Source organism: Centropristis striata, chromosome 15 (assembly GCF_030273125.1).
Source record: "Centropristis striata isolate RG_2023a ecotype Rhode Island chromosome 15, C.striata_1.0, whole genome shotgun sequence".
NCBI classification, from domain to species: Eukaryota; Metazoa; Chordata; class Actinopteri; order Perciformes; family Serranidae; genus Centropristis; species Centropristis striata.
This window is the reverse complement of record NC_081531.1, coordinates 17,975,377-17,987,919: the sequence shown is the minus strand read 5'-3', so window position 1 is coordinate 17,987,919 and position 12,543 is coordinate 17,975,377. Positions and strand designations below refer to the sequence as shown.

General features: G+C 37.7%; 1 protein-coding gene across 2 annotated transcripts; it reads right to left on the bottom strand.

Annotated features, from left to right (window-relative positions):
- Window positions 1-843: 843 nt before the first annotated feature.
- LOC131986684 (putative monooxygenase p33MONOX) lies at window positions 844-10,701 on the bottom strand. Of its 2 annotated transcripts, none has more exons than XM_059351752.1 (9): window positions 10,554-10,701; window positions 8,569-8,698; window positions 8,265-8,330; window positions 6,497-6,672; window positions 5,916-6,030; window positions 5,496-5,623; window positions 4,893-4,996; window positions 4,594-4,760; window positions 844-3,196 (listed from the first exon to the last, which is right to left on the bottom strand). In XM_059351752.1, exons 3-9 carry the CDS (start codon window positions 8,287-8,289, stop codon window positions 2,985-2,987), a joined length of 927 nt encoding a protein of 308 aa, XP_059207735.1. In that variant the 5' UTR covers window positions 8,290-8,330; window positions 8,569-8,698; window positions 10,554-10,701; the 3' UTR covers window positions 844-2,984. The 2 variants fall into 2 exon arrangements, with proteins under 2 accessions (XP_059207735.1, XP_059207736.1); XM_059351753.1 differs by having other exon boundaries at window positions 844-3,193.
- Window positions 10,702-12,543: the final 1,842 nt, after the last annotated feature.

Genomic DNA, 12,543 nt, shown 5'->3' with positions numbered 1-12,543 from the left:
AATGACCAATATGTTACTGTATTGTGAACTGAGGCTCTCTACAGGCTGAAGTAATTACTACAGAGCCAAAAAGAATATTTATATCTATGTGAAATTTATATCCAAGAAATAAATATATTAAAAATTATATAAAATAAATATATAGAAATAAACAAATGTGGAAAAATGCCTTTACTTATTCTTTTGAATTTCATTATTTCTCTTTTTTTTAAACAGACTAATTCCCTTTTATGGCACTCCAATGTATACATATTTGTTTCGATGCCTATGCAGATAATAAATCCAAAACCTTAGCATTAGGTGACAAAAATACTCACTCATCATCCGCCCTCTCTGCCCTGCTGGTCTCGGTTGTCTTTTCTTGTCTTTGGGATCCTGAAGAAAGTCTCCAGCATATCTCGGCCCAAGTGAGGATAAAGAACTCTCATGCATATGTGACGGCCTTCTATGTGACACTATTTCTGTGTTGTGATGTTTGTGTCCCCTCCGGCTTTATCCTCCATGCTGCAGCAACAACCTCGGCCTCATTCTCTCTCTGTTGCATTTCATCAGCCCTGTACTGTGGCTCAAATAAATATAGATTAAAATCTAAGTCAGCCAAAATGCTGTTTAATATATGCCCATGCATCACAACCACTGCACTTATATGTACCTATATGCTCCTGGCTACACAGAGAAATCCAAGCTGTAATAGCCCTCTGATGCTCTTCCTTTCTTCCAAGGGTGTTGCTGGATGCAGGAAGAACAACATATTTTTCTTGATGGGAATGTAACATTTATTCTCAACTGTTTCGGCAAAGAAACAAAGTGTACAAAGACTGTATGTATGAAAGAAACCGTCTCTTTACCATCAACTGCAAAAATCTTAACAGAAAAATAGAAACCGTAATTCAATCAATTTGTACTACAGAGTCACACTAGCATGGAGAGGAGGTTCACATGTGATACTTCAGTCAGGGAGAGATTTAAAGGGAACAGTATCATACTTGAAACACAGAGCACTTGTGAACACAAAAGATGAAACATAAACTTTAACGGAACAGAAACAGTCATATTCACTGAATATTTACAGCTGCTGACAGCAGAGTGTGTTGTCATCTGTATGCAGCTTTAGGATTGTTCAACACAGCATCTGACAACAGAGTTACAGGTTGGAAATTACTTGGAAATTACATTTTTACTTCCACTGTTGAGTCACATCGCACATGGATTGTTTTACCAGCAAGCAGTCTGCTTCCACTTCATAATAAAAGTAAAATAATAACAATCAGCTTGGTGCTATATTTCATTTGACAGATGAATCATAGCGCTCATTAAGCTCTTCAAAGCTTCACACACATCGTTCTTGCAGAAACCTTGTATAAAAAAGCCATTAATTAGCAGTAAACTAGTGCTGTAGGAATGTTTGACACCTCTGTAGCGAGACAAAATCTGCTGAATTCTCGCTGCTTTTTCTAGAATGAAAGGCAGAAGTTCAGACATTTGCAGTTATTGTGAGGCACCATGTTTTCTCAGTGTTTCTTAACACTGACGACTGTGTTCATCTTTTAAAGCCAAAAGCAAAAGTGTGTCTCTTTCACTTTCTCTAAGGGGCACAAGGTTTCTGCAGGATGTGGTCGGTAGCAGCTCCTGAGCACATAAATTCATCAGAACTAGAAACAGGAATCTTTCATGCTTGGCCGTTGTTAGAAAACAGAGGCACACATTAACTGAGTTCACAGATGGAAAACAAAAAGAGGCTTCAAATCCTTTTTAGTTCTTTGACTTGTTCTATTTAAATTGAATCCGTCTGCATGTCCTTGTATGAGTCTGAAGCCACATGTACCTCTGATTCTTAGACACACATTTTTTAAAATTCTGATCCAAAAGGAACAGAATCTGTTGCTACAGTATCATATATAAAATAATCTTAATCTATAATTTAAAACATCTAAAAGTGTAACACAAATCAAATAAGTGGAACGTTTCAGTGAGCAGGAGCCTGCCAAATTTTCAAAATTTCCTGAGACAACATTTTTACAATTGTTTTCTGATTTTTTTGTTCTGTTGGTTTGAGTCATATCATTCATAACTATACTTATGGAATTGGTTACTTTGTCCACCCTGCTTATTGAAATGCCCCTTAAATAACACAAATGAAAAGTTTGACCGGAAAGTCAGGATGTAAAGACTATCAACAATGAAGAAGATGCAGTGTTCTTGCACTCATTTGCATCCTGTTGGCATGTGTGACATGAGAGTGTTTGGGTCAGGGTGGATGATCGAGCATGTGGTCTCTTTATGGTGGGAAGAGTGGGAATAAAGTGCATTTACAGGGCATCATTTAAATGAGGATCACCTTCATCTTCACCTTCAGCTGGAAAAAGTTTTCAAGATCAATCAGTCCTGCGCTAATGGTAATCTGGACTCACGTTGAATTTGTTGGCTTGAGTTCATGTTGATGCCAGCATGCTGCAGCTAGATGTAACAGTTAAAAGGGTGAAGGATAAGAGAGTGTGATTTAACAGCCAAGATACACAGTCAATGCCTCAGAGCATATGGGGAAATGTTTTGTTCAGAATTGGTTCAATGGTGAAGATAATGGACAGTAAAGTATTATTCTGCATGTCATAGCTGCTGTTAAAAGGTCCCATGAAGTGGCTTCTAGGGTTCTATGTTTTTACGTGCAAAATGTACAAGAATGTACTTAAGACTAAGCTAAATAAGTTTTACAACCTGTCCTGTCTGACCACCTTTTTTGTGATGTTGCCTCTATCCCAGATTGCAGCTGCTATTACCAACAGGAATTATGTAAGAAACCTACAAAAATGAGACCCAAATTGTAATAAAACAGATTTATCTGCAAGGCAGACCAGGATTCATATCTGGAGGTGGACAGTTTGTAATGTCATCCCAAACACATGATAACAACACAGAGGGTTTACATTTCATGGAACCTTTGACGCCTGAACGACGAGCAGCTTTGACAGATATCACGCGTCCTCTTAGAAGCCAGAGGGCGTCAGGACGTTCATGTCTCTGGGTTTGAGCTTGTGTGGTCGGGCTCCTTGCCGTCGACTCTCCACTGTTGGAATCTCCATTTTGGGAGGTGCCACTTTCTGAGCGGTGGTGTCTGCCAGCCGAGTGGCCTGTGACTTCATTACCTCCATGGGGGTCGGCTTCTGGGCGCCACGGTATGCCTGCAGTGCAAAGCCTGCTAAAAACAGAGAAAAGGAAATCATTTCTCATATTTTGGCAAAAAAATGGCAAGGATTTAAATAATAATCTTGGGTGGTCCGTAGCGTAGTGGGTTACACAGGCGCCCCATGTGCAGAGGCTACAGTCCTCGCTGCGGCGGAGCCGGGTTCGAATCCGGCCTGAGCTCCCTTTGCTGCATGTCCTCCCCTCTGTCACCCCCTTTCTATCTGTCTCACTATCAATAAAGCCTTGAAAAATGGCCAAAAAAATAATAATCTTGAAGATTTTCGTATCAATAAATGTCTTTTGCTGTCTATCAGTATCGCTGAATGATGACACAATGGTGGTTGAGCCTGGTGGAAGTGTCACAATATTTATATATTTGCAGTATTACTAATTAGATATCTATGTAAAGTTATTGTGAATGCAAACCAAATATTTCCTACTGCTGCAGCTTAAAATATAAGCTAACGGACAAAAAATGAGATGACTTTAATTATGAAGAAGTCACAGGAAATACATTGTGTTTATCTTTTAGCTTGACACTATTGTTAAACTGTCTTTATGAAAGAAGCCGAGCTGTAGTGTTAAACCTCATCTGATATTACCACCAGTAAACAAGGTGTCGCCAAATCAACCAGTCTTAAAGATTAAGGATTTAACTGAGTAACAGCAATATAAGTTATGCACAGGGAAATAAGCACTGTATTAGCAGAATATTTACAAAAGTATTTTTTTTTGTAAGGGGCAGGTATAATACAATGTGTCTTCTTCCTTCTCCTTTTTAATCATGGAATGTGTAAAACGATTTATTGATTGTGAATTACTTTTAAATCATTTTTCCCTGTTGACTGTTTTATATTATGAAATCAAATGAAATGACTATATTCAAACCTATTTAAAAAATGTACATTAACGTTTTCAGCCTTGAGATAAAAAACTTCTTAAGTTACACATTTCTATTTACTGTAAGCTGAGAAAAGTAATTTGTTCACTTCTCAAAGTCCACACAAAAACTTCTATTGCTTTATGAAATTACCTACCCAAAGTCATCCAGGAAATGGATTCCAATAGTTCCCAAAGCAACTGAATTGTCCCACATGTGAAAATCTAATTGTTGCTCCTCAGCAGCTGTCACGGCTCTAAATCTGTCTGATCTGACATTTATATCACTTGGATGCAGAAAAACAGAAAAGCTTCTTCTTGCAAGCGACAGCCAATCAGTCACACACACACTCGCTCTAAATTTTGGTCAGTGTTTACTGCCAGTCTGAAGGTCATTTGTTCACCCACTAACACGAAATCCTGAACAAACAGAGGGGAGTCTTTTCAGCATTGAGCTTCTATTGGTGTTTCCTTTTTCAGTTCAGTTTGTTTATTGTTGGTTTAGTTAAAAGAACAAAATATGCCGTTTACCTGCAGTTGTAGGATCTGATCCCAGGTCAGAAGTGGATTTCTGGACCTGTGGCCGTGGCCCAAACACGCCCCACCTTTCAACAACACCCGCTTCTCCCCCTCCGAGGTCCACACTGCTGTTAGAGGAGCTCATGCTGACCTCTGAACTTGTACTGCCGAACCAGCCCCTACAAAACATACAAACAGTGTGAAAACTTAAACAGGTTATAGATTTTCATAGAGTTTATTCCATTTGCTGTTCAACAGGCTCTTAAACAGGATACATACCGCTGGACAGTGAATACTCAATGTATGTGTACCTGCGTTGTTGTTTTGGGGAGCTGTGTGGAGTGTTGGATGGAGTGGATTGGGCGGAGGAGTGTTGTCGCTCTTCTCTGGCCTCCATGCTCTGGATCTGCAGTTTCTAAACAGCAACAGCAGCAACAGTAACAGTATTTAGTAAAATCTTCGAGGTACCAGCAGGTAGATTTCGATTTCATTGATCAGAACAATGGAAATATTGTCTTTGTTTATTTGTCCTGCTCCGTCTGTGACTTTGTGTCATATTAATGTGTCTTTTTCAGGTCTCTCTTGAGAATAAGATGTCCCATGCCTCAATGAGATTACCAGTGTACATAAAGGTAAAAAAATGAAATGAAGCAGCCAACCTTAAACTAAACATTTTAAAGGGGAACACTATTTTACACATCACAATTTGTTTACAAATACCAAAAATTTTGCCCCCGATGAAAAGCATTTATTGAATTCTGTCCAACATCGATTCTGTCTCATCTTTTGCCTGAAATAACATCTGGAGACAGGTGTTGCTTTAGCACAGGGCTGTTCACTGTCTGAACATCCACTAATTTATAATCACCTGCCTTCTGGTTGTACATATGCGGTTTGGTTTGTGTGTTATATACCTGAAGTGAGTCTGGCATTCTGTGGTGGTGTCTTGTCTCCTCGGCAGTGAGACCTTTATGGGGAGTGTAGCTGGTGTCAGTGAGCCCGGCCCTCTGCTCAAATTTGTAAACACTATCCTGAGTTTGCTCTGAGAGAGAGAGAGAGAGAGAGAGAGAGAGAGAGAGAGGGAGAGAGAGAGAGAGAGAGAGAGGTTTACTTTAGGTCAAGTGGTTATGCAGATTTGTGATACTTTTAGCACACATTTGTAATTAACTAACCCTTTTTGACTTGAACTACAGTATTTTTCTCAATTTAAGTTATTCATTGTTCTATGCTAATTTACTTCACTAGTTTGACGTTATTAATACTCAGCTTTTTTTAAATATAAAAAAACACAGAATATATCTTGATAAATTTCATCATTAACAGATGTAACATACTGGTGATGAGAGAATTCATGATGACGGAGGAGGCCTTTGCTTTCACTACAACTGGTGACCTGGAGAGGGCGCTGTCCGGCATAGCAGGCTGAGTCACTGTACCACTCTCATCCTCCTGGTGGAGAAAACACACCAACATCATCATCATCATCATCATCATCATCAACATCTACAGGCTGCATCACACTCTTCCTTCTGATGACGAAACAGTTTAATTTAATAGTAAAGCAGCTGTGTGTGTTTGTGTCTTGGAAGGTAGGACTGACAGATCTTGTGAAAAACCTTTTAAGGTGGCAGGTAGTGTGTTCTTGTACTTCCTACATAGTGAGGTCCGGAACACGTTTTTAACCAACAGAGTGAGGACATTTTTTGCGAAGTGAGGACATTTCGGCCGGTTCTCACTTCTTTAAAGTCTTGTTTGAGAGTTCAGACTTTTTGCAACTAGGTTTATGTTAGGGTTAGGGTTTGGCATTTAGTTGTGATGGTGAAGTATAGGTTAAGGGTGAGGGGCTAGGGAATTCATTATTCCAATGAGGGCCCTCACAAAGATAGAAGTACAAGGATGTGTGTGCCCTTCTCACCTCAGCCAGGTGTGTGAACTTCCTTTCTGGTATGATGGGTCGTCTCCACAGGTTGTTGATGCTGATGTCATGGGGGGGCGTGGACATGGGGGCCTCCAGGTTATCGTCGTAACTGAGGGCCCGCCGGGTCATCCCGACAGGAAGCCTCATCCCGCCCATTCCAGGACCCTCAATAGCTACGGAAACAAACAACAATGGCAACTAAATCATAGCTTTCTCTCCACTTTCTGTAACTGACAGCATATGACTCATTTACTTTCACTTTTCTTACCATTTTATGAATTTACACACTTGCAATATTTCAGTGTATTACTCCATCAGAGGAGAATAAAATATTAAAATGATGGGAAAGAGAGAAAGACAAAAGCTAAGATTCCACATTCTTGTAGACTTCCTTATATACAAAATAAATAAATCAATTAAAATGACTCATTTTTAGTCAGTAGACAACAGAGATGTTCCAAAAGGATACCATTACAGTCAATAACAACCTTTCACACCTTACTTTAATTGTGCAGGTGCTAATTTGAAAATTAGCACCTGCACAATTAAAGTAAGGTGTGAAAAGGTTGGATGGCAGAGTATTTATTTTCACTGAATAAAACTGTAATTAAGATGTTCCACAGATAGGATAGTGTTTTGAATAGAATAATTGAATGAACTGCAGAAAATTAAAATATGAGTTGGTTGATTTAATACAGACAGGCAATGCCTCACTTTTTTTGTGAATGACATAAGTTTGACGTGCACAGTTGATGATTCTGATACAGCAATGAGGCAGAAACCAACTGAGATCAATGTGTCAAAGAGAAGGACAATAGTAAACTGCCTCACCAGTTGGCAAGTCTCCCAGCAGGCCCTTCAGCACAATGATGTTATGCAAGTCAGTCAGTATTAGAGCAAGACTGATATTTAGGTCGGCTGATATTAGGTAGGTTTACAATTTTTTGTTGTTGGAGTTACATTTCTGCTCCAGTGTCATGGAGCATTATAGCCATGAGACTTGGCTGGTATTCTCTTGTTTAGTTCTAGAAAGTCTGTAAGGGCCAGTAGGTATTGATATTAATAAAATTTGAGTCAGTGTGACTCACAGTATGAATGTGCGAGTGTGTGGAATTCAGGTCCATTCAGATTTGTCTGTTGTGAGAGACAAAACAATCTGTGTAATTCCCTGATATGTGATACAACAACTCAGTGTTTCCTCTGTCTACTTCCAATCTGTAGTTGAAATCAGAGCGCTGCCTTATAGTTCATACTGATAGAAAACATATTGAAGACTTTAGTGGAAAAAAATGTGGTGGCTAGGCAAAACCAGCTGAAGTAAATGTCTCAGAAAAAGTATGAAAATTAGGGTGGGACCTGATTTTAAATGCTGAATCCTCAGATCATACACTACAGGGCAAAGGCATTTCACCCATATCCATATCTATTATCCTGCTGTTATAGCATTCTCCACTTTTCTGGCTTCCCACCACATTTTAGAAACTGCAGCAGGAATTTCCTCCCATTCAGCCACAAGTCTTGCTCATAGTCAGTGTATCTGATTTACCCCAAGTTATTGGATGGGGTTGAATCTGGCTTTGTGCAAGGGGACATTGTCATGTTGAAACAGGAAAAGCCTGTTGCCAAGTTCAGAGCCCTATTGTCTAAAATATTACTGTATTCTGTAGCATTAAGATTTCCCTTCGATAAAACTAAGTGGCCTCGCCCAAGCCAGACAAAAACTGCCAAAATATGCATGATTAATTCTGCAGCTAGAACTGCTCACCTGGTAAGTCTCCTGGGCCAGACATGATTTCAGTAAGACGGTGAACAGGATAAACCAGGACAGGGCCTGGAGAAAAAAAACACAGGGAAGGTTTCTGCATTATTACATCAACAGAAAGAGGCAATTAACAGAAAACCAGCAAATGGAAAAGTCTTCTCTGCAGCGGCGAGACACTCAGAAAAACACATTCTGCAACCCTCCTCATCATTTATATTTTCCCAAATAAAGCTTATATCTGCAGTGTAGAAGGAATACAAATAGACAGAGTTAAATAAAAAAAAAACAACATTGAAAAGGTTCGTACCTTCCAGCTGTGTTGCTGTGAAGTGGACCAGCTGTAGAAGTGGCAGCGGACACAGTTACATTGGTTTGTCTGAGACAAACAAAGCAGTCTGGCAAAGCATTGTGGGTAAGAAGCTGGGCCAAGGAAGCAACTATGGAGACAGGAGAAGTCATTGTCATCCATTTCATTTGGAGCAAACATTTCTAAACGTAATTTTTCACAAAAACTTTATTTAACCTATAACCCTGATTCCAAAAAGGGTGTATACGGTCTAAGCCAATTAAAATAATAGTGCAATCACTTGTTGAATCCTTAACATAAAGTCAATTGAAAACTAAAAAAAGTCTATTTAAAATGTATTTAATGTTCAAATAAATATACACTTATTCTGAATTTAATACATTTTTAAAAAATGGGACAGGGGCATGTTTACCGCTGTGTTACATCACCTTTCCAAATATGGAGATTTTCTGGCTTTGCTTGCATAACAAACTTAATATCTTTGGGTTTTGGACTGATAAAACAAGGCATTTAAAGACATTGCCTTGGACTTTGAAAAAAAACTGGGAAAGACATTTTATATATTCTGACATTTAATAGATCAAATAATTGATGAATCAAGAAAATAATCAGCAGATTAATTGAAAACTGTCAGTTGCAACCCTAGTTTAATCTAAATTCAGTCTTGTATTTTAGCAATCTTTGCAATTGTAAAAAGTTCCACTAAAATAATTCAAAATTACATTCAATGGGCTTATGCAATGCTTGGTACTGTATGCTTTCTTAATGTAAGACAAAATAGTAGAGTTAAGAATATTAAATTATAGGTTTGCTATAGCCTATTTCCACAAATGACATTTTTTACAAATGCATATAGTCGAGGTGAGAAAGTGAAATTGATACAAAGAAAGAGAGAAACTGATTGAGTAGCAAAAGGAGCTTATCCTCCATTATAACCAGCTGATGACTGCATCAGAGGATGATGGCAGACAGGCTGGATTACATAACTCCTGCAGCAGCACAGGGGCGCTGCATCAATGACAACAACCAGAGGTTTACTTTAAAAAAGGGCTTCTGTTCCTTGATTTTTAGACATTGTGTATGAAAGCAATGCATGCAATGAAAATGTTGTCTTTATCTCTAGTATTTCTTGTTTGGAAATTGCATATTTATCTTTCTTTAAAGATATATATGTTTAAGTATTTAGGTTTGTAAATTGGTGGCAAGCATGGACAGCTGTCTTTACTTTCGGGATATATGAATAAGAACTGAAACTAAGATGCATGCCTTTCTGAATAACATTGTGTCATACAGCTTTTTAAACATATTCGAGCTCAAAATAAATATAAAACCCACAATTTTACTCTGAATCAAAGAATAAAAGGTCACGCACCAGATAATATCTGTGAAAAACACAATCTAAATAAAGTACATATACAAACACCATCATAACGAAAAGTAACAAGTATGAATGAATGTATTGATTAAAATAAAATGAACGCACAGCATATGAATTTAACAAATTCTGCTTGCATCCACGATAAAGGGAACAGCAGCAGAACTCCATTCAGTTATTAAATGGTACATTACTGTCTGGAGACACATGATATCATATAGTGCATTCAGAAAATATATGAATCACCTGAGAACACCTATTTCCAAGATCATTTTTCAGGCTGATCGTTAATGTGTTTCGGTGAGTGATGAACACAGAGGAGACATTTTTACTAAAACATGGACTGTTTGTTGCATTAAACTCATCCCGGATTAAAGAATGTCTAGTATACATTCTCAAAATGTCTGGATTCAAACCTCAACATTAACATAAGCCAGTCGACAAGCCTTTTATTGTTCAATACTCTCTTTTTAGGTTGCAGTCTGGTTGCAGCTGGAAGGGTCAAGAGAACCAGTCGGGGCTGGCTGAAGGACGAGATGCCGATCAGCTGACGACGAATAACGGTTCACAATACGATGCTGTCAGCATAGTCTGTCTCGTTTTCTCTTACCGGAGGTAATGGCGGCTTCAGGACGACAACTGAGACATCAGTGACCCTCCAATGTCGACGGGAAACCGCAGAAAATTACAGAGTTGTTGGGAAGCAGCCATTATTGTGCCCGATAAATAAAACCCGCTTCCTCCTTCGATGGAATGGTCCATAATGGTGCCTGTTCTCGCTGCGTATCGCGAGAGTAGAGTTTAAACTCGCGTCCATAGCTTTCCCTCCTCAATTTAAACCAGGAACATTATTATTACAAATCAAGAATGACAGTACAAACAATGCCAATGTTTTCAACAATCAGCAAACATCCTAACATATCGCAAAGTAAGAAAAGTAAAAATATATAGTAAGTAATAGTAGTAAGTAGTAAGTAAGAAAACGAAATAAAAAAGATTAAAAAAGGCACATCCTAAGCATGGACTGCTTCAACAAAGGTGGGTTTAAAAGGTTTTTTCCCCAGTAGTTTTATGTACGTCCATAAGTGTGAGAACTCCAAACTTAAAAATGGCTATTTCATTGACACTGCTGCAAACCACAAAATGATGGGATTGGGTGTAACCAGTAACATTCAAATTTGTTCTGTTCATTGAAGTGAATCAGCATGCACTCTGCTGGAGTCGGAGTTTAATGTATACACTGTCTGATGTAACTGAGTAAAAATTATAGTATTTTTATACTGGTATTAAAGTAAAGCTAAATGCAATAATTACTGTGCTGATGGCTGTGACCTGAGCTCAAACCGTCGCTGTTATTTGTGGCTGTTTGTCTCCATCTAGTGGTTATCTAAGATTCAGCACCTGCTGGATTCTTAATGTTATTTTCTTTCTAGCCCAGACAGCAAGTCAAGAATGGATATATACATGCAAAGGACAGGGACAGTTATATTTTGTTGCAGTTTGGTTGGCACACTTTTCATCCTCTGCTGTATTTCCCAGGCCTAATGTATAATACTATTCTAACCAGCAGCCAATGAAAGGTTTAAAGAATATATTTTGAACAAAAATGTTTTTTTCGTTTTTTTTATTTTTTAAATTAGAGGATGTGTTATTACATTAATGTTGTGCATGTGTGCCAATAAGCCCCATCATCACTGGTTAACTTGCACAATGTTAAAATGCTTTCCATACAAACAATGAAGAACTAAAAGAAAGTATTTGAAAATTGAATTGAAAGAAGAACCAGAAAACATTAACATTTATTTTTATTTTTAACAGAACATTTGCCAATATTTGTCCAAATGGAATTTTTAGATACTTTTGCAATTGATTATTCAAAAATAATAACTAATTAACCCTAACCCTACACACATACAGATACATAGACATATATATTCTAAACGTTTGTACTAAATGCCTACGGGGAACATTTGCCAACCAATCCCAGTTTGTGATAAAACAATGTGAATATCACTCACCATAGACTTTTCAAATCCTATTTCAAAATGTAGATGATTTCTTCTTAAGGAGTAAAAGTGACACATTTCCAATATCTCTACAACATACGAGATATATAGATATATAGACAGACAGACAGACAGACAGACAGATAGATAGATAGATAGATAGATAGATAGATAGATAGATAGACAGATAGACAGATAGATAGATAGATAGATAGTCAGTCCATGTCTTTCTTAAATCGTTGTAAAAAAAAACTTTAGATGGGTAAATTCTGTGAATCATCTTAAAAGATAAGATTAAATTTGATTCGATTGGGATTCTATATTTTATGATAAATTCTTGATATGTAAGTAATGATCCGTTTGAGTTAAATAACTGATGAACTAAGACTATCTTGTGAATAAACCAATAGGGGTAAAACAAGGATTTTTTTTCTATATATAATGTTTTTATTGTTCCATATGTAGTATCTATGCGGGGAAAAAAATATGTTTGTAGGTTAATGACCAGGAAAGAAGCATCTGTTTGTGAAAGTTAGATAATTTTAAGGGGATTTTTTTCAATATTGTAATTACAAAATAAAAAGAAATTTAGGC